Here is a 23,511-nt window from a genome sequence, read left to right as displayed (position 1 = left end):
AATAAATGTTTTTGCTGATCCAATAGAGTTTAAATGTTAAGGTTATTTCTTTGCCATTTTTTTAAAAATACTTTTTTCACATTTAAACATACACACACCTTCAAGCTTCTAGGTTATTCTGTAATGCTGCATAAAATTTCAAATATATGTTTTTCATTTTTTGTTCCTCAGCTCAATAGAAAATTCCTACAAAGGAATGAAGTACAAATAGTGGCAAAAATACTGCAATACTGTTTCACAGTACTGTTAGTTGTAGTATTTTTGTTGTAATTTACTTATTTGCAATTTTATTCGCAGAGAAAGCTTATTTTCAACAAGTAATGAGGCACTGCTCCAAATTCAAAGATGCAAGGCACTTTTGTATTTTGATCAAATATCATTGTCATTTAAAAAATATATGCTTGCATTTTACATTTCAGTATTTATTTTGTCTTACAGTAAATGAAGTCCTGTAATGGATTTCCAGTTTCAGAAATCAGCACTGTGTATTAAACAAGCTTCTCAGGGATCTATATCCCTTACTATGGATATGCTGAACATGAGTTATTTTAGCATTAAATGTATCTAATGTGATTGACAACAGTAAATGAGAGCATTGCTTGTTACTGCTTGTAACTGCTCTCATCTCAGTGTGGGATTCTTATCTTTCCCTCAGAATATCCACAAATATTCTTTACAATATTACCCCAGTCTTTTTTTTTCCTGTTTATGTTAAAATGGGAGCAATATTACAGTATCATAAAAATGCTTAGAAACAGGACAAATCAAGACATCTATTGTTTGGAAATGCCATGCAAGAAAATGTATTATTCCAGAATGACAAAATTCCTTCCAGTGTAATTTTGACTGGCTGGCACACAAACCGTTTAAACAAAATTTTGACTTTGTTTTCAAAGCATGAATGGTTAACTACTCATAATTACTCATAAATGAGCTAAGATTCAGACAAAGAGGCAGAGGCTTTGTTAACTCATTTTACACAGTTATTACTAAGACAAACCCAAGCCCTCTCAAAACTGTACTATTTTTCTGTGGGATTGTGCTGTGCTCAGATGGATGTTAACCAGTAGGTCTAGGGACTTCTCTCCCCATAGCTCCCGGTGCCCATCTCCCCAGCCATGACATTCGCACGGTCTGAGGCCATCCTTATGTATCATCTTCCCCCAACCTTTCCCTGGAGGAGGTTGCCCTCCTGCACCTTAAGAACGAATACTTTTATTAAGGGTGTAAAAATATCCAACACCAGAAGTGCAGGACACAGTTCTGCAGCAGTAATTCCATCCGGAATACCTCTTTATTGTTATGATGTTGGTTATGATTGTATTTCTTAAAATCTTCCTACCTTATTTATTTATTTATTTATTTATTTATTTATGTATGTACTTGGGGAGTCTGTCACTTTGGCATATAACATAAACTCACTTGGTAACACAGAAAATGTATCAGAGGTGTAGATATATGTTCTGATAGCCTTAAAACTGAAAATAGGACCAATTTATGAGCTAGTGCTGCAGTACAAAACTTAGTCTCTCTGCAGCTGTGGTTAAACATTGACCACTTAAATTAATTTGCCAGCTGAAATTCTGCAAAATTCATAAGCTATTATTAAACAACCTCCAGGGAACTCATCTACCATGAAGCTCATTTCACATCTCATTTATTATTTGAATGAGGATAAATAGTTCCCAATTTCTCCAGTTTTCAGAACTCTAGAGATCTGGTCTGAATGAAATCCATAAAGGTAGCAAAAGGTATGCTACATAAAAAAGGGGGGAAAAAAACCTCTATGAAAAGCAAAATGTATTAGAATGACTCTCTGTATACAAAAAAGGATTGATTCCCTTAAGATTTTGAACAAAACAGGGTTTTGAAGGCTGAAGGAACATTATGACAAGTGTTAATAGAGGAATTACAATGGGTAATACTGTTCTGTACAAATGTTCCATTTTTACAGTAATGCTCATATCTGTCACTAGCCAATTCCCACTGAAGGTTAGCAAAATAAATTCTTACTTTCCATACAAGCATTGTTTAAGCTAGAACAGAATTAATTCCAAAAACTGTGAGGTATTCAAAATTCTGAGAATTTCTGAATGTCTAGGAAATAGTGCTATTAGTTATAATGTATTTATCTAGTAAAATAGCCAAACAATATCTCAGGTTTGTCACAGAAAGTGTCAGATGTGTTGCTTAGTGATTTTATTAGTAGTTAGAGCATGCTAATTTTGATTAGGTTTTCCATGATTATTTCTGTCAAGGAACCACATGATTTGGTTTGAAGAAGAAAGAACAATCATACAAGTGGATAACAGTACAAATAACTGGTGCAACACTTCGTCATCAAAAACTTTTGTCATAACTTACTGAAAGCAGATGCAGGATTGAAAGTCATATACATTTCACTGTATATCAATGAAGTAAACTACTCCTATGTTTTAATGCTGTGTATAAAGGAAAATGCCTCATAACTTTGCATTGAGAAAAGTAACCAATTTCTTATCAGATAATGGAACCTTTGTCATTACAAATAAAAGACAACCCATAGAACCATGAATTGTGTGAAATCTGTAGCAAAATTTCTTGCTTCAAAACTCCTTTTTATCAAGATATCTTCATCCAACAATAATGTCACAATAAGTCTTCACTGTAGGACTATTTTTTTCAAGAACACATGAACATATTCCTATAACAATATCTCGAAAAGTACAGAAAAAACGGAAACTATTTACTAAGCAAATACCATTTTTTTCAGAAAAATTGTGATTTAAAAAAAAAATCTGAGATATTTAGATTTAATTTTGACTTGTTATTAGTTCATATCGAATAAAACATTATTATTTTTTAATAAGTGAGTGCAAACATGGTATTTAATTCTTCCCTAGTTTTGTTTCTCTGCTTCCTCAGCTGCCATCAAAGGAGTAGGCACTGTGGGACCTGACACCATTTCCCAAATCTCTCATCTAGGCATCTAGTAGTTGCATCTTCACTACATGGCGCTGAACTTTTCCTTTGTACCTTCCGCACCGTGGTTTCTCTTTGGGAAAAAAACCTGGGTGCACTGGAAGAAGGGGTGCCACAGCATGTTCCAGCTTCTCCCCTCATGGGGGGGATGACTAGGCAGTCAGGGCTACTACGCATAGAGTGGAGCCCTTCTACCCCAAAAGGAAGCATGAGCAGGGACAGCCCATCAGCTGCTGGAAAGATTATCAACATTAGGCCACCACAACATTTTAACAATACACGTAGAAAAGCCTGAGATTCCACTGGCCATCTTCATGCCCATCAGGCCCTTCATTTTGTGTCTATCAAAAATGCATTAAAGTTAACGTCTCAAGACTTCAAAAGCTGAAATAAAAACCTTGCACACAGGTGTCCAAATGAATTCTTACCAATGATTGTAAGGATATACACATCAAATATGAAAAACCTTGTGTCAAATATTTGATGTTTTACAGTGCTTGGTTTTACAAGGTACTGAAAAACACTACTTCTAGTTCAGTAAAGCACTTGATCACAATCCACTATAAGCTTGTGAACCCTCATGCTGATTTATGGTGTTTTTCCAAGCATTTCTCTAAAGCGCAGGGAAGAATCACATTTCTATCCTCTTTCAGACTCCTCATTGATGTTGGTGGGACTGCTGACAAGCATAATATTAATAACTGTTTATATATTCCGGGAGTCAGTACTTTGCTGCATTAAGGGCACAAAACTTCACTCAAGAGAAAAGATCCTGTTTTCACTCTAATGTTAATGTTGGAAGAATTATTGCAGAAGTAGTATATAGTCAGTGCCTAAAAATTTCTGACATTCTAGCTTTATAAAACAACATGGTTAGCCTGCCCACTTGGGGAAAATCTAACTAGAAATTATAATGACAAATTATTTTTAATCCAATTTAAGCTCATGGTTAGTTTTGACTTCATCTATAAAGATTTACAGAAGTTTCCTCTATTTCACAAGATTGTGGCAGAACGAGATTATTTTCAAAAGCCACTGAGATTGTAAACGTGAAACGTTAAAAAGCCCCACACCCAAACCCATGAAAAACACAGAAAAATGGACAAAATCTCCTTTAAATCTGAAGATATTTTTCATTCTAAAAATTAATTTAATTTCTGTTCAGTTGGCTACAGGGGCCCAAAAATGCATATATATCCTTTAGCAATTCTACTTTTTGTAACATTAAAGATATAAATGTTTTCTTTCCCTAAAGAGAATGGATGATGACTATTTTAAAATTACTGAAAAACACTAAGTAATGAAAATACTTCACAGATAAGGATATAACCACAGACATTATTAAAACATCCATGTTTAACTGGGCAAGGGCAAATCTAGTCAAAATAACCCCACCAAAACATACTGTAAATTTTCTCCCACATCTGAAGTTCAAGTTCCTTTAATGTTCCTGTATAAATCAAGGGGGGTTTTTTAGAGCATCAGTAATTTCTGAAAGCAGACAGTTTGAGGATCCAAAGGCTGGATCTAACTGATAGGCTGTTTTGACAAGTATACATACAAGTGAAAGTGGATGAGTATGGGACTAGCAAAGCAATGGCAAGGCTGATGAAGTTCTTGCATGATCAGTCTTTACTGACTCTAATCGTATTACGGTACCCTGAACTACTTTCAGATGGAATCTCATCACCACTCCTTTACCATATGTGTGTTTTTGCTGCTCGGGTGATCTTCCATGACAGGTATATGCAGGTTCAGCAGCTTACACACATACTCACTTATACACTACATAGATGCTTTCTTTCTCCAAACCACCGTTTCCCCAGATTTTGAAGATAAACAAACAAACAAACAAACAAATAAATAAAATTACAGGATTCTGGCTGAGTTACTATGTCAAATTCCTGGGATTTTTGGTCCTAAAAGATGTGTCCCACATTGACCAGGATGGCTTGTTATGACCTGACCTCTTGTACCTTGGAGCATGTCAAGATGTCAAGGGCTCCATAAAGACATCTCCATATCACTATCCACAGAGCCTGAACAGGGCCTTCATGGACAGACTTGTATCTGATCTATGCAAGGCTTACTGTTAAGGCAATTCTTCCATGCTGAGCTAAGGACTATCCTGAGGAAAGGCATGAAGTGTTTTCCTTTCAATGCTTATGAAAACATTTGTGCCAGCAACTGATTCAATTATCTGTTTAGCAGCAAATGCCAGTGAGCAAGGGGATTGCTATTACATCTTTTGACTAAAGGTGTGGACTTTTCGTTATCCAAAGTATTTTTCCTGATCGAGATGGTAAGTTATACAGAATTGCTGCCTCTATATCCACACATACGGGCTTAACTTCCCCAAGTAAGAAAACAATAACATAGGGATATCATTGGAACATATGACTTGCCATGAAATCCTGTTTTCATTAAAGATAATGAGAGTTTTACTGTATACCTCAGTGGGAGTAAAACTTCTAAATTGTTTCTGAATTCTGCTATAAGCATACTCAATAAACATAGAAAGATTATAAAAAATTATATAAACTCTCCCGTGTTTGATGTTAAACACAGAACTATGGAAGGCAACTTAATTAAATCATCTTCAGTGAAGTACGGCTTTCCTGTGATATTGTAACTTTTTCAAAGATGGCTTCTAGATCCAGTAAAGAAATGAGAAAAAACTCACTGTCATTTTGCAAAGTTACCCAAGTCTCATTTTCCTGTTCAGTAATTCCTGATAAGTAATATAGTAATATCAATAGCAAATTTAAGACACTACTCTTAATTTTCAGGAAAGCAAAATTCCTACTTTACATGACTCCCCTCAAATTCAAACAACTCAACATAGTCTCTTTGTGAAAGGTGGTGAAAATCTTTCATTACGTCAGCTTTTCCATATTTAAAATTTGGGCAATACTTGACAGGTCATTGACGTATAGAGAGATTAGTTTTACCTTGTGAGATTTCCTTTGAGCTTCCTGCATGTAAATAGGGAACAAAGGTAAAACACACCCACTCTTGCCCCCTTTGTGTCCCACTCCCCTCTCTCCCCCCCCCCCCGCAAAAAAAAATAAATAAAAAATTGCAAGGAAATAACAGATGTGAAATTAAGAATACAATTTTGACTGGAAAAGGCTTAGAAATTTTTGGTCCGCTGTGTGTGTCTGTTGTGACTTGATGACATCATGACAAATCTTCCTCTGCATACCAATAAAATAGTAACATAAAGAATAAATTATTTCTATTGCCGCAGAGTGGATTATATCTTCATAATAGTAAGTATTGTAATAGCACTGAACAAAAAGGAAATTTCTCTCCCAAAGAACTTGACTGAAACCATGACATTATCCCTGAAGGTTTGCACAATGGACAATATATTTTCCTGGCTTCTCGTGTGATTTCCTTGTTTTCACACTGTTTTCTATGCTCTGAAATACACTTGTCAAAAATGGCAATACTGATGTTTAGAAATGACTTTTTTAAAAAATCACAGTGCTTTTTGCCTTTCAAATATACTGCATTACACCACACACATTTTCAAGATGTAAGTTCTCTGTATTTCGCTTCATACTGTAGGCACTGAATAGCCTTCACTGTCAACACAAAGTTCACAACCAACCATAAAGTTATGGTTGGTTTTTACTCTTTCCCACAATTGTCCCATTTCCCTCATTTTCCACTTTATGTACATATTTTCTACACACTGTGGACTGGTGAAGAAACCTGAGCATGAACTGTCCAAACTAGAGTCTACACAAGTTCTGCATGAAGTATGGATATGAGATGGACATGAGATATGTCAGCCTTTGTTCCTGGCCTGCTACAGACCTCCAAGGTAGTCCTTGATCCTGGTCATGAGAAAAGGACATGGTGGAGGAGCCTAGGTCATACAAGTGTAGGTATTAGAGCTGTCATACCAAAAGGCATTGATACTTCTACAGTACAGACATGAAATAATCCACATTATTTGGCCTGACATCAGCATCCTCTGGCACAGATCCCAGACACCCTATAACCATCTCTGCACATCACACCCTGCCAGGACACATTCTAACAAGACCTGAGAGTTAAATATCAGTAACTCAGAAACTCTTTTGGGTTTGGGTGCTTGCTTTTTTTTTTTTTTTTTTTTTTTTAAACTAGTCTACACAAATATGTAGGTTATACCCTGGGCTGCATAAAACAAGTGTGGCCAGCAAGTTGAGGCAGGTGATTCTCCTCCTCTACTCCTCTCTGATGAGACCCCACCTGGAGTACTGCATCCAGCTCTGGGATCCCCAGTACAAGACATACATGGACCCTGGAGGGGGTCCAGAGAAAGTCCACAAAAATGATCAGAGGATTGGAGCACCTCTCCTGTGAAGACAGGCTAGATGGTTGAAGTTGTTTGACCTGGAGAAGAGAAGGTTCTGGGGAGACCTTATTGCATCCTTGCAATACTTAAAGGGGGCTTATAAAAAAGACGGAGAGAGAAATTTTACCAAGGCCTGTAGTGATAGGACAAGGAGCAACAGTTTTAAGTTGAAAGAGGATAGATTTAGATTAGACATAAGGAAGAAATTTTTTACAATGAAGGCGTGAGGCACGGCAACAAGTTGCCCAGAGAAGTTGTAGATGCCCCACTATTGGAATTGTTCTAGGTCCAGTGCATCTAGTGCAAGATGTCCCTGCCCACATCAGTAGGGTTGCACTGGATGATCTTTAAAGGTCCCTTCCAACCCAAACCATTCTGTGATTCTATGATTCTACGATCAAGGAAGGATTAAAAATTGTGGGTAGCGGTTCCCTGCCAATATTAATCTACTTAGCCAATTAATAAACAATTGGTCCAGAGGCATCTGCATACCAAACTGTATAGGTCAGCCAGAAGTCACAGGCTTTACATTGCCACAGTGAAAACAAAACTGATGATGATGACTATAAGCAGATCAGAAACCAATAGCACAATGTAAATCTGAAAACCAAAGAGTAGCATGCAACACATGCAACATATCACTGATGAAAGAAGCCAACGCACAGATCAGAGGTGAAGAAAAACAGTGCCCAGAAAGAGATCTACCAAAATGTAGCAAATATGGGTGGATATCCATGTATTTGGAGTAGAAGTAGAGGAGTAAGAAGCAACAGAATCATGTGGCAATCTTTAAAGGAAAAAAGAAAAAAAAAAAAAAAGAACCCCTGAATACTAATCTCAGCAGATTACTAGGCAAAGTGCAAAGAAGAAAAGTAGAAGAAGAAAGATGAGAAACAACAAATTGAAAGTTGAAATTGAAGCTGTTGCTAGCAGGGAAATCCATGATGACTAAATCTTTGTGTGAAAATTGCTACCAGGGAATGGATCAAAAGCAACAATAGAAAAATGACCACAAGCTGGTTTTAGAGGTGTTAGAAATATCATAGAAAAGTCCTTGATAAATTCAGAGCTTCTTCAACACCAGATTTTAATTAAAGATATATCTGACCAGCTAAACATTAACAAACTGCTACTGGCATGTCAGCACGCACTGAAAATGAGGCCCTGAACAAGGAAGTAAGCAGACAATGAAATCAAGGCAGAAGGCTAACAACACTTGACAACAATAAACTTGGTTCAATAAAGGCAAAAGTGACTGCAGAAAATCAGAAATCATAGTTACAATATGAAAAATGGTGAGCCTCTCGATGCACCGAAAACTGTTTGCAGCCCAGTGCCTCACAGCATGATGACAGATGTACCAGAGGTTATGTCAGCTGTCCAGCTAACTGCAATGTGTGTCTCCCAGTGGACTGCTGCCATATCCACAATAAGAACCAAACAGGTATGCGGTGGTAGCTCCCAGACTCTTGGCGGTATATCACAGGTGCAGGTTATAGCCTCATTGTTGTGCTAGTAGCCCTTAACAGACTTTTCTTTTAGTAATTTGCTACAAGTTACTTACTGATCCCATTCATACTTCCTTGTACCCAAAATATCCCTTGGCAATGAACTGTACAACAGTCCATCCTAAAATAGTATTTTCTTTTGTTTTGATTGTGTTGCCTAATAATTTCACAGCATATCTCTAATTCTCTGTATTCAGAGACATCATTAATGACCATTCTGTATGCAGTTTCTCTATGACACTGTTGGTTTGATGTTTCTCTGTTACATCTCCACCATCTCTCTTTCTAAGAGGAACACTCTTTACCCAAGTATTCTAGAAAGGATCAAACATTTCTACTTCTTATTTTTTCTTTCTTTTCTTTTCTTTTCTTTTCTTTTCTTTTCTTTTCTTTTCTTTTCTTTTCTTTTCTTTTCTTTTCTTTTCTTTTCTTTTCTTTTCTTTTCTTTTCTTTTCTTTTCTTTTCTTTTCTTTTCTTTTCTTTTCTTTTCTTTTCTTTTCTTTTCTTTTCTTTTCTTTTCTTTTCTTTTCTTTCCTTTTCTTTCCTTTTCTTTCCTTTTCTTTCCTTTTCTTTTCTTTTCTTTTCTTCCCCCCCCCCCCCCAGGTTAATGTCCCTAACATAAGGGCAAATACACAATTATTTTGATTTTTTTTTTCTTAGGGTATCTAGAAGAAAGAGCACACACTGTTCAGAACCAGTTTCCTTCTAAGAACACTGTGCACGATAAGGATAAGTCCTAGCTACATGTGCTGATCTACAACTGTAACAGGCTGAAACATGAACTCCTCACATTGCTTTTCACACTAGGAAACAGTACTTCTCTTTGGGACAATAAAAAGCTATGCACACTCTTCCAGCAACGCTGTATGCGAGAAGTGGAATATGGCTAAGTTTGGTCAGCTCCATTTTCTGGAGTACACCAGTATAAATCCAGAATTTCAACCCGACACTTATCAGTTAAGACGAGACTGAAAAACTCCCACAGATGAGCCGATCTACAAAAGTATTTACACTGCAAACCCCACAGAAAATTTCTCTCAGAGGTGCTGTGAAATGTGACATGGGATCTAGAACCTGTAATTTCAATAGCTCTGATGCTTGTTATGTAGGAAATTAAATTTGAAATTGTCTTATTTCAAGGATATTCGAGCTGATAAGGAAGCCTAGAAAGTCATTATCTTTTCTTAAATTGATACAAATTAGCCTACTATAACAAGTCCTGCTATATTATTCATGTATGAAATGTAATTATCAATCACCACTAGACATGCATGAAATAAAAATATTAATTTCTGAAACCTCACAATTTGCCATAGCACAGACCTTTTGTTTGTAATAGAACTCAAAACCACTTTAAAAATAGTTTGTAAAGTAGAATTATGCAAAAAAATCCATTTTCCACTAGAATCCTGAGTTTTTCATTACAGAAATGGTTCGGGGATGGGGTGTGTAGATCAATCTGCTCTCTTCTCAGGAAAGTAATAGCAAGAAACAGCTAGAATTGCAGAAATAGCCAAAGAGTGAGCTTTGTGATCCTGTTTCACTCATTACAGAGCAGATCGTTAGAATCCCCAAAGAAGAATCACTATCTCATCTCACTGAGGAATGAAAAGGGAGGGAGTAGAGGGCAAGAAAGTAGATACTGTCTATGTGTTTGTGATCATTTACCTGGTCATACCTTAAACACATTTCTTACTCCTTCCTGTCTTTTTAGATGAATGGTAAGAGCCTGGATGCAAATAATGTATGATGTTTACTACACCTGTATTTGATACCAAACTGATCTTATGTCAAAACCATGACACAAGAAGTGGCTGGGTATAATTAGGGAAAACCTAACACAACCCTATAGTCAAGATTAAAATCTCATCTGTAACTGTGCGCCTCCACAACCAATTCTATGGCTAAAAGATAAGAGTAACTGAAAATAAAATGCCTTGAGAGTGAGCTAGTTTGCCTTTGAATTTTAAAATCTTTGTAAGAAAAGCTATAATATGCCCTATATCTCCATAAAAGAAATGAAAAGATGAAAAATGAAGATTTAAATGAATGTATTAAAAGACAAAACAATCACCTTAATGCAGTGTCTCAGAAATGTAGAAAACTTCCTTTAGATTCTTATCTGTCTTTAGACAAGTTTGGCTGCTGAAAAATAAAGTCAGTTCTTGATTTAGCACCGTTCAAGAGGTATACTTGAGGATTTATGTGTCAGAACTAATTATGACTAACACTTCACCCTTCCCATTTGAACAACTGATATTATATTTTACGATATTGTCACAGATCACAAATAATACATTATTAGGGCTATGACTACCTTAGAAAATATTTTCAGAACTAATTTTCTCTTTCATCTAAAGTATTGTGAAATATATGAATTGTATTAGGGATTTCTTTGGAAGTGACCCAGGGCTTTCTCTTCAACAGACAGCTAACAGCTGTTAGGGGTAAAACTTCCAAGGTGGCTGTCTGTCTAAGTTGGTACTGATGATACTTGTAATGTGTCACTCGGTGAATATCGTGTAGTAGCAAAGGCTGACTGGCTTTCATTGCTTCATGTCTGCAAGGGTAGCAGGACCCTAGTGATTCTCAAAGATGTTTCCCACTATCTGATCTAGAAATGATGCTCGGTGATTGTAACAGGGAATACCTCCCAGTTCAGCACCGGGTGTCTATAACATCAGATCCTATGACCTGAGGAACTTAAAAGGGAGATGGCATGTAAGAATCCCTAGGGATTCTAGGATTTACACACACACACACACGAGCTGTAACTACAGTCATATTGAACATTTCTACCTTGCAGATGCTGCAAGAGACAACTCGCACCACACCAAATGAAATAAAAAAAGGATTTTAGAAGATAGCTAAGTTAATTGTTTTTGATACTTTTACAACCCACAATAAAATGCCAATATCAAAGTCCTTTATGTGAGAACATCTGAAATAGGACTGGTCAGTGCTTATGCTTTGATAGCTCAGCCTGAATCAGAGATGGGGGTATTCAGAACATCAGAAGAATGCAAAAACACAAGTCACATTTTGCTTTAACAAAACAGAGGTCAGTTTCAGGATAGGAAGTGTTTTTTCCCCAAACTGACAAAACTTTTAAATGTACAAAATTGTCTTCTTTTTAAATCATGAGCAAGAAATGGTGCAACCACTACCTGAAAACAGAGTGTTAGAGTGTCAAAGGTACAAATAGCAATGTAGGAATCAACAGGAAAGGGATCCTCTGCTTCAGCTGTCTGCCTTCCCATGTTTGGTCATATTGCAGACCATTATATCTGGTTGATTTAAAATACTGCTCAGGAGCTTGAGAAATCTAATTTGCAACATTATCAATATACTCAGCCATACATGTTTCAGAACTAGGTCCTTAAAATACAAACAGTTTGGATTCTACACTGAGGAGAACATAAAAATAGCACAAGAGGTACTAAAAATAGTAGCTAGAGAAAGAAGGGTGACTTGTATTTGTGTTTGTAGAAAATAGCACTATTCTATATTCATAGCAAATATATCATTCTAATTTTCAATCAATATTCCATTACTTTCTAAGCTAATACCTAATTGATAATACAAGTAAAATTATTACAGTGGATTTGGTTGTTTACTTTTCTTAACCACTTGTAAAATAGGAAAATACCAAATGCATTTTTATCTACTTAATTGCAATTTTATTTTGCATATAAGCTTCCATAAGCTAGTATTTTTCAAGAAATTTTATTTATTTATCTTCTGGTTTTGGTCCTTGTTTTTCACACTTAAAGGGAGAAAGTTTTATATTTGAAGGGAGATACAAGGTTTTACATATGATACTCAAAATACTAAGTTTTTAGTAATTATATCAATATAGCATTAATAATTAATCATGTACTTAAGGAGTGTATTTGCATTTTTAAATTTCATACTACCCAACTTAAAAAATCTAGACAGATCATTATAAAATCATCACAGAATATTAGACTCCTTTATGTATTACTTATGCTTTGGACTATCAAAGATCTGTAACCATCTTTATTACAGAGATATACATATTACAGATGAGGAAAAAGTGAATTGGATTGGGGTAAAGGTAAATTTTTATTTTTATTTTTTAATAATATGGTTTGGAATATAATAAAACTTCCTTAGATGGTGTATGATGGACATGGCAAATATGTGATTTATATCATGACTAAAAGGAGACTACATTGCCCAAAAGAATTGAAATACAGAATTTTGCCATTGTTCACATAATACCACCATTTTCTTTTTCTGTAGCCACAGAAATTTGCATGAATAGAGCAAGCTAAGACAGCTACATTTATCTAACATGTTAAAATAGAATCTTTGCACTTTCTTCTGAGCAGAAACCATTTCAGATATTATGATTATTCAAGCAATATAAAAGCAAACACTATTCATCATCAATGTAAGTAGGCTACCATGGACAGATTGTTGTTTTACTACCTTTTCAAATGTACTTTTAAGAAAAAGACATGTAAGTAAACTTCTCAGGGAGATTAAAATAAATGTAGATCAACTAAAGAGACAAGTACATTCAACAGCCTATCATTTTTCATGTTGAAACAGATGTCTCATATAGTAGAAAGGAATATCTTGAATAGGAATATATTCTTAACCTGAAATTTTTACAAAAAATAGAAATTAGTATAATTTCTTGCAGGTTATTAAATCCACAGATTTCTGTGTCATACAAGTTCTGAATTCAAAGGTAAACTCAAGATCACTAAAGCTGCAAAATTTTTATAAGCATGTGTATTTTAGACCAGATTTGTTACTTGTCAGTATTAGCATTTGAGATAAATGCTTAATTTTGGCTCAGAGAACTGCATTCCTTTCATCCAGCTATTCCTGTTCCACTCACTGATGTCACATTTAACATTCTGATGTAAAACATCTGATGGAACAGCAACAAACTTCAGCCACGGTTTGATGGCAGCTAGAATGAAGCCTTCCTGAGAAATTCAGGATTCTGAGGTTTAGTGGGACCTGGTGTGAGCAAAGGAAGTCTTCATGTGCTGTTCCCATTGGGTTTCTGCCAGAGCATTCAATTGGAGGCCATACAGTTTCATATCTATAGAATTCCAAACTTTCATAAGGGAATCTGGCTTTCCAGATGTCCTCAAGTATCTTTCATTACTGCTTTGAATTTCTGGCTGAGTTCTCCTCTTCCTAGTAGTTAGTATTTAGGCACAATTGTTTATATGGTCCCAAAGTTGCCTTCCCATGCTAGTAAATAAACTGAAAATGTGCATTTAAGAGATTTACTCTTCGTAGTGATTCTTTCCTGGAATGTGGTAAACAAGTAACAGAGTTGCATAGGGAGGGAAGAGGAAGACCTGATATCAGCTATCTCTGATATATGATCATTGCTTACATTTAGAAGAGAAAAAATGGTCTGTGTTGCAAAGACTTAGGCCATCTTTGGTCTTAGGTTCTAAAGTTTTCTGTTCTCCAGGAATCTCTGAAAAGCCTAAAACAGCTGATGAGATGCTCTGGCTAGAGATGAAGAAGGAGATTAGGATGTCAAGACATGTATTTTGATCAGAAGATTATCAAAAAGTTCTATCTTATTTTTAGACTTTCAAGGGGAAAAAAAATCCATTCTCAAGTGAATCTATACATTTCCTTGGAGCCATGGAGCTGACTTACAAGACTTTAAGTATGTGGTGTGGAAACACTGAACCACTAACTTTCTAAAGTGTGAGGTACACAATATAGTAAACATAGAACTACAACTTTAATACTGTTACCCAGTCAGTAGACAGCCCAAACCTAATTGAGAGGCTGTTATAGTACAGAGCTTGGTAGAAATATGGCTTCGGAGAAAAAGTGGTAACAGGGTCCGAAGACCTTTCCCCTCGCACGTCTTTAGCCCTGGAAGTATCCAAACACTACGCACTTAAAAGAAAGAGTGGAAAGAGGTCAGCACTTGACAACTTATTAGCAACAGAACAACAACTTGTTCTCTTCAAAAGTTCTGAGGTTTGAAGGGTTGTAGGTTGTGACACAGCAAGCTCCATCAAGAGAAATGCCATACACAATAATGACCATCAGATCCTGAACTCTTTCTTCATAACAAGCTATCAAATGATACCTTACACCTCATGCCCCTCAAAAATGACTATGAAAAACAAAACATCAAAAGGATATAAGATCTTTCCATTCCCTGGCTAAGCACAATAGAAAGCCCTAACTTTTTACACTAACATAGTAAAAATATTTTCAGTTACTCAACAGACCTTCCTAATGCTCAGGGGGGCAAATGTAGGACACGTGGGTTTATAGTTCTCTAGACAAACTATCAGGCACAGGATATGTTTTCTTACTTGGGAAAAAAAACCCAAAACCAAAACCAAAACAACCCCCCCAAAAAAACAACCCACACCTTGTTAGTATTATGTTGATACTCCTTTACATTTCTACAAAGGGTCTTGATGAAAAATGAGCACCCTCTTTCCAGATGCCTCCATGCAATCACAGTAATATTAAGGTCTTTTACTCCAAAGAGGATAGAACTTCTCTCCACCTAAAAATAATCTTTTGGGAAATAAATGTGGGACAACCTACAGAAAATGTTGCATTACATCAGATTTAAAAGGAAAGTGTTTCTTTTTATAATATGTTTTGGAGATTTTTAAGTTAATTTTATGACTAGTTGGCAGTCAAGTGTACTAATGTCTCCTCTAATAAACCTGCAGTTTCATTAACCCGACCGGAATGAACAGATCACACATAAAGAAAGGTAAACGACATACACAATTTTAAAAAGGGAGGAAAATAAACCAAGATTTGTAGCTGTAACTTACTGTTTTCATACCTTTCTCCAGATGATATTTGACTTTTGGCCTAGCCTTGCACCCAAACATTTTGAACTGATTTTTTTTCTGACATAATATAATGAAAGATTGACATGTAACTGTGGAAAAGTAAGGCATAGTAAAGGACATTCCTTTTAATAATCCTTTTTTTCATGAATGAATCAAAATTTTGCCAAGCTGTTCTGTAGCAGATTCAGAGAAGTTTGTTTCACCACATGCTTGAAAAACAAAAATAGCATCTACTTTAAATACCCCATGATCCTATTAAAAACATTATAGTCATGTGTTTTAGGGGAAAAGTAAATCCCACAAAAAATAAGTATTTCAGACATATTTCCTCAAAAAAACCCCAGAAATGTATTTTAAAGTCAATTTGATCAGACAGTTACAAATAGCTTTGAGATTGCAGACATTTATATACTCACAGTGTTTAACAAGGCAGCAAATAAGCACTTTGCAACCTAGAAGGATCATACCTGAAACGGCTTATAGCTGCTGATGTAAAGTGTCTGTCTGATCCATCTGTTTCCTTGATTTCCAAACTTGTACCACAACAGCCATCCCTTGGTATTACTCACAGTTCTCTGGAAGACTGACAGCTTGTAAACTTGCTTTCCAAACATATGATAATGGAAGCGGAAAATGCAGGTTCCGTTGTCAGAAGGGTTGAAGAGAGGACTAAGCAAAATTGCTTTATCTTGGAATAGGTGTGGCTCGGAGGATTCCATGTAGAGGTAGTGTCCCCTGGCTGTGCCAGTCGTGTGATCCTTCAATGGGCCTGTATTAACCGTGGGGGTTGGACCCTGTATTCTGATCCAGTCAAAGTCATCCTCAACGTCCTGCTCCCAGTTGCACAGCCCATTTTCAAAGTTGCACTGGAGGTCAGGGTCTGAAATGTAAACAGAACAGACTGTCAAGTGAAAGCAGTATCAAAAGGTCATCATGCTTTAATATACTGTCATCAAATTTCTAACCTAATGAAAAAAAAAGTCTTTGTTGCCTTGCAAAAATTTCTTTCCAATATAGATAAAAACACATATCTTCTTCTCCTTACAAAAATTCACCTCTGAAGAATAAATATACACTTGCCTAGAGAAAGAAAAAAAAACAACCCAACACTCAAAACCAACCAACCCTCGCCAAAAACATTACTTAATTACCTCTTCTTTCAATATATACCTGGCAAACTGTACATAATTAATTTATTAAATAAACAGAACTGTGAAGAACATTTCATTATTCACAGTATTAAATTTGTGTATTTTTATAATTAAAGCATACAAAGTTCTTTAACTAAAATTTATCTGAGTAAAGGATTTAAAACTGAGGTTAATTGGATGAAATAAACAACAGGATATAGTCTTGTAAGTATGTGTAATAAGTGACCTAATATGTTTCTGCATGACAGAAGTAGTCCTAAAAATGGGTCGGTTTTCAGATATTTATTATCCTCAATAATAGTAGCTTGATAGCTTTATCAAAGATAAATTCAGGAGAGACATTTATAACATAATGCACTTTATTATTTGACACCAAAGGAAAATATACTGATTAGACCAATTACTTCTAATGTAAAAAAAAATAAAAGGTGTTTCAGAGGTGGAGAACTTGCATCTTTGCATCTGCTTTTCATAAACAGTAACTGACATAATAGCCAATTTTTTTTTTTAATTAGGTTGTTGTTTTTTATGATGTTTAAAACCGCAAGTCATATAGTGCTTTCTTACTATAGACCTCAAAATGGGTTATAAAGAAGATGATAGGCATTTTACAAGTGGGAAAACTGAGACAGGATGGAAAGTCTTCACTTTCTTTTAAATTCAGGTCAGTTTTAAGTTGATATTCAGCAAATATCAGTGTAGGCTTGTCTCCCCTCAAGCATATAAGGTGTCCCCTGTGACTCAAAGTCATTGTGATGTGCATAATTTAGTTACCTCAGGATGTGATAAAGCAACTGCTAGTTAATTTTATTTTATATTAATGTTCTTAAGTTCTTAAAATTGATGAATACATGCTTCAGGGAGAAAATCATCAACAGCACCCTTCAGCACTGCAAGGTGAATGTCAAAAATGTGAATGACCCATAGGTTTTCTCAGTTCTTACAAGTTCTCTCCTTAGAAGGGACAACTATTCCCAGCATGATTAATATCTTCCAGAACAGATATTTTAATGTTTTCTAGGTAGAAAGAGTTATAAGACATACACTCCTCTCAGTCCATATACGTCCTCCACTCTACTTCCACCAGCATAATCAAAGACAGCATGTTAACCCAAATCAACTGGCAGACTGAATTCTCTCTTTTAAAATAAACTTGCAATGTATGTGTGTGTTTTATAAAAGTTAAAGACATATAAGTTGTTTGAATAAAGGAGATTGAATTACATTTACCCTCAGGTGTAACTCATCATATGAATTTAAGTTAAATTTTTTCGGAGTCTGTTTCATCAGTAACTCTATTCAGTGGAATCATCACTGGCTGTAACAGTACTGTGCTTTTTACTCCAGGGATGAATTTGGCAAGTAAATTTTGGTTCGATATAAAATAAGCAATAATGGAAAGTACTTACTACAATTGTCTTCATCTGATCCATCCCCACAGTTGTCCACAAGATCACAGACCAATAAACTGTCAATACACGCTTTTGTGTCTCTGCACCAGAAACGACTAGGACCTTCACAACTTAATGCTGGAGGTGGAAGAGCACAATTTTCAAATGCAATATCATCAATTGCTGAGACGCCGTCATAAAAACCCAGGCTGATTTTATCAAGTGATAATTGGAAAGCATGTGGAAGGCGTCCAAGCTGAATGACTGCCTTCAACCATTGATCTCCTTCGTTGTAATATGCCCTCCAAAGGACAGTAGGCTGTTTCAGCCCATCCACAAGCAATTGCATCTCTGCTGCTCCAACTGACTGTCCGTAATTGTAATACCTAAAATGATAAAAAAAGTTAAGGGTGCAAATGATGAGAATGGACAATGTCAAGTATAATGGCATTTCTGTCATAGCTCTGTGAAATATAGGAAGTCCACAGTGCCTCCTTCCAGTTTATCTTTAATTCAGTCCACTTTTTTCATGACAGTAGGATAGGTTGCTGTATCAGTCTAAGGCTCATTTCAAGAATTGAAGATTAAGAGAGAAGAAGCATACTTTGTGAAATTATAACCAACAACTGGAGAGGCAAATTTACTTTGATATTAAGCAATGAACACTGCTCACTCAGATGCAAAATATGTTTTTTATAAATTTAATTCAATCCATAATTGTAAAGTTTCAAGAAGGAAAAACAGAACGCTTACTGAATGCAAAAGCACACCTTCTATCTATGTTAGTTACTGTTAACATTTCGCATTTTTACAGCATTTTTCGAGGGTCTCAAAGCATTTAAGAGTCATATATACTAAGGTGAGCAATTGAACAACAAAACTGGGAACAGAACCAGGAACAGAACCAACAACTTGTAATTTCTAGACCTATACTCCAACTTCGAGTCTTGACTCTTTGATAAAAAGACATTTTGTCTTTCTGTGGCAAAGGTATTTGACATTACTGAGAAAAACTGCACTTTATAATATCAAAGTCAGGACAAACATTTATTTAAACAGTATCACTACTTTTAACCTTAGTGAACAAATTATCACAGTTTATATTTTCTGTCCGTCTTTGACAAGATTGCACAAAGACTGAGACAAGACAATAACTGAAAGGTTGGGGTTTTGGTTTTTTTTTTCTATGTATATAAAAGGATTGGAAACAAAGCTCCAATTCTTGCACTGGAGCTTTCACTTAAAGATGATACAAACTAATTTTGGATACTGTAGGTGACTCAAGGAGCTACTACATTTTTGGATGGTTTTCTGTTCTTGAACAAAATTCCACAACATTTTCAAATTTACTTAACTGAAGTAGAAATGTCAGCAAAACGACTGTGGTATTTGTCTATGTATATGCAGACACAATCCTTTAATATAACTTTGCTCAAAGCCTGATAATAAAGCCATCCCATGTTTCAGTTCTGTTCTCCAAGTGCACAATATTTCTGCATATTGTTCATGATGAAGACTATAAGATTGAAGAACAGACAGAAATAATACTTCAGTGGAAGGTGTGTCTATTGCAAACTATGACCTCCATTTAAGTCCAAGAGAAGCAATGTGACATGTTCCATGAATCTTAAATCTAAATTATTTCATACCAAAAGGACAATGTGCAATTTGATCCAGTTTGCCTGAACTCTGGGCTTCGTAGCCGAGCTACTTGTGAAATGCTGCTGCTGTTTTGCAGAATGAACATAAAATGACCTATCAAAATAAAACAGAAAACAACTTTTCAGGCTGAAGGAAGTGTTTCTAAGGGTTTTTAAAGTATTCATGGCCTCCACTTAAAATCTGGTTAAAGGGCAGGTATATATATTCCACTTCTCTGTTTCTAGGCCTGGATTGTCTTACCTTCGGATTTGTTGCAGGTGTGATCCCGTGGAGGAGCTTGCTTCTGGAAAGGAGGTGCAAGAGCACTACTGGAACTTCTTACCCAGTCAAAGTCATCTGCATTTGCAGTTTCAATCCAACCACAGCTCTCTCTTTCAAAGTCACATACAGCAGCTGAAATGCAGAGAGACATTTTAATTTATCTCTGTACATAACATTACTAAACAAGCTTTGCACTATGAAAAGGAAATAAAATGTTCCTAAGATGTCACTGATATTCTAGAAAGAAGTCTAGGAAAGGGGCATGCGCAGGCATAGGACCACATGGGATATTTATTTTATAAGAGTCAGGTAAAACAGCAGTGCCACAGGAACAACCGAGCCATCATTATATGCAATGTATTCAGGAAAATAAGTCTTTCCCTCTAAAGGCACTGCAGCCAAAGCACACAGAGCAGGCGAGGAGGCGGTGAAAACAGACCTCGCAATCCTCATGTTACAAAACAGGAGCACAGAGCACACAGAGCAGTAACAAGCCTTCTGCAAAACCTTTTAGGGAATCTATGTTGGAGCCAGAGATCAAATCCCTTATTTCCTCAATCTCAGCAAGTATGCTAATGATAACACCACCCTTCCTCTAGTTATAATAGGAATCAAGCTAAATATCAGGCATTACTGAGACACTATGTTATTGGTAAAAGAGGGAAATCTCTGAAACGCAAACTACTGCAGTGAAAAAGATTTGAAAGACATATTCAGCTGCATTCTTCAATTCTTCATTTAAAATAGCAGTGATGTTTTAGAAAATGTATATAACACAAAATAAAGGAAAGGAAGGAGTGGAAGGGTGTCATGTATGAACGAATGTAAATTGACAAATATTTATTCTGTTACAATGAAGAAACATCACTTTTTCCTCTTCTGCACTTTAAAAGGTCCTTGTTAAATCACAACATGATATTTTTGATTTCTGTAATTATAACAGGCTTTTAACGGAAAATATTAAGAAAATTACTTCAAGATTTTTTAAGCAATAATTTACTAATTATATACACAGAATAAATTAAAAAAAAATTGACATGACTGTCAGAATTCTATCATTATTTCTAACATCTTATCACAACTTCCAGGGGCCATATAGGAAACACACATTTCAGAATGAAATGAAGTCTCTTGGAAAACAGGATTGCATAAATGTTTAAGTTTAACATATGTGAGTTTGGTTTTGTTTGTTTGTTTGTTTTCTTTTTGTTCTTCTTTAAGAACTGTGTCACATTGTTATACATCATTTATCAGAAAGAATGAAAAAAATTATTAACCAGGCAAATTAGTATTATTGTTGATTAGGGCTTCTAAAAAGACAAGATTTTGTGGATTATTAAGCAAAGCACATAGAAATGCACTGTTATAAATGCTGCTTAAAAAAAAAAAAAACCAAAAAAAACCCAAACAAATACCCCCAACCAGCCAACCAAAAATCCCCCAAACCAAAACATTCCACAAATATGGAAGGCCAAATAACATTCAAGAAATCAAAGAAAGTATGAGTCTGCTATACATATGGTGCATGTGGGTCAGAAATATCAATGGTAAAATGATGTAGATCAAATGTGACAAAAAAAAGAGAAGGAAGAAAAATTTTAATAAAATGTTTTAAGAGAATAAAATGAAGATAAAAGTACAAAGATTCAAGGACCTAGGCTTGATGGAAATGACTGAGAATCCACTGACAGAATATAACAGTAAGGGAATATGGAGAGCTATTTCTGATTTGTGTTTTGCTTGATAGAAGAAACTGTCCCATATACCCAGGAGAACAGCAACAAGAAATATGACAAACCTTGGACACAGATGATTACACCAAAAGAGGCAAATAAACAAGATAAAACTGTTAAGTCTGAACCCAGACTTCTTGCATCTGTAAGTTGTAACAGAGACAAAGCATAAAAAGCTGGATGCATCAGACCATACATTTAACTTTAGCATGGATGAATACATTGAAATAAAATAACCCTGAAACTAAATCTCAAGCCAACTCTTTAAGGCCTAGGGAAGGTACAAGAACAGAGAAAGCTGGTAGAGCCTGGGTGAAATGCACTTGGTTCTTGATGCTTGATAACACTTCAATTACCTAATTGTCCAATAACCTCTTTGACTGGCACTTCTGTTTCAGAGAGATTATCCAGAAAGAAAGTCTGTTGCTTGGGTACCTCTGTAGTTTCTTTCACAGTGAACACACACAAACTAATCTGCCTTCTCTCCTAGTACTTTGTTTTCTGCCTTTCCCCTACTTCTTATTTTCTTACGTATTCTCTTTATATTCTAACCATCAAGTGACCCTACAGACTGCGCCAGGTTTCTGCTCCTCATGTGTTTAAGAAATTTATTGCTAATTTTTGTTAAACTTTTTTTTTTTGTCATCCTTACTGTGTTTTGACATTTAAAGCACCAAAATTTGTGATTTTTTTCTACTTTTTTCATTTGGACATTTCTTCAGCTATTTGTTTGATGTTTTTTTTACTTCTAATAGTACCCATGCCACCTGTATGGATATATTTCTCTTTGCTGCCACTTTTAGCATCATTTTAACAAGCTCTCTCAATAATCATGAAGGTACCAGAGTGATACTGTGACCATAGCATTCCAGGACAGTTGGCTTTATCACTGTTTTGAGAAAGCTGCCTTTACATCTTCAGCAGGTTTAGTTTTCTCTGAGCTGACTTGCTACGACAAAACTATAGATTTCTTCTTGAATTTGCGTTCTTATGCAAAGTGATTTTACCCTTTTCTGTTTTGAGGAGCTTCACTCAAAGGCTTTCACAAATCAGATGTGCAGCTTCTCTGCAAACTGAACGACACCTAACAAGAATTTAAGAAAAAATCTTGCTGAAAAGAGTATTTAAAAACAAATGTTTAAGATATTAGCATTTCTGCAAGACTGCAAGTTCATCAGTTTCTACATCCCCCCAAAATTTCTCCCTGTCTCTTGGCACATGTATGTTTATACTGAATGCAATGTTCTGAGAAAAGCCTGATATAAAAAAAAATACAAGTGAGCTGATATCATGTTCATTACTGGCTTACAACTTTTTCTTTTACTTAAAAGCTGATTAAAAAGACCATAATAAGCCAATAGACTTTAAACTTTTTTTAAAAAATCATTTTAATTTTAAGATCAATTTAGGATCATAGCTAGATGTCATAAAAAAAGACAATCTTCAAATCTAGGAATCAAAATCAGTTTAACTCTGGACATACTCATCCTAGTAAGTTATTTTCCCCCTTTATAATACAAACAACACTGAAAAGTATTACATCTGCCTTCCTATATTTATATTTTCTGTCACAGCTACTATTTGCTAACGTCATGATACATACACACTCAAACAACACTGTACTTTGTAGGTCCACGGGTTTAATTTCTACAGT

At 35.5% G+C, this 23,511-nt stretch overlaps 1 protein-coding gene across 1 annotated transcript in view; it reads right to left on the bottom strand.

The window, feature by feature from the left end:
• MALRD1 (MAM and LDL receptor class A domain containing 1) overlaps positions 1-23,511 on the bottom strand; it is a 283,169-nt gene that overhangs the window by 196,363 nt on the left and 63,295 nt on the right. Inside the window, exons 14-17 of the mRNA XM_075746327.1 lie at positions 20,104-20,256; positions 19,851-19,956; positions 18,220-18,587; positions 16,127-16,539 (exon numbers count right to left, since the gene is read on the bottom strand). Coding sequence (XP_075602442.1) covers positions 16,127-16,539; positions 18,220-18,587; positions 19,851-19,956; positions 20,104-20,256 — 1,040 coding nt within the window. The remainder of the gene's footprint in view (positions 1-16,126; positions 16,540-18,219; positions 18,588-19,850; positions 19,957-20,103; positions 20,257-23,511) is intronic.

Source organism: Balearica regulorum, chromosome 2 (assembly GCF_011004875.1).
Source record: "Balearica regulorum gibbericeps isolate bBalReg1 chromosome 2, bBalReg1.pri, whole genome shotgun sequence".
Classification (NCBI taxonomy): Eukaryota; Metazoa; Chordata; class Aves; order Gruiformes; family Gruidae; genus Balearica; species Balearica regulorum.
The sequence above is the reverse complement of the archived record's forward strand: the minus strand, read 5'-3'. Positions and strand labels throughout refer to the sequence as shown.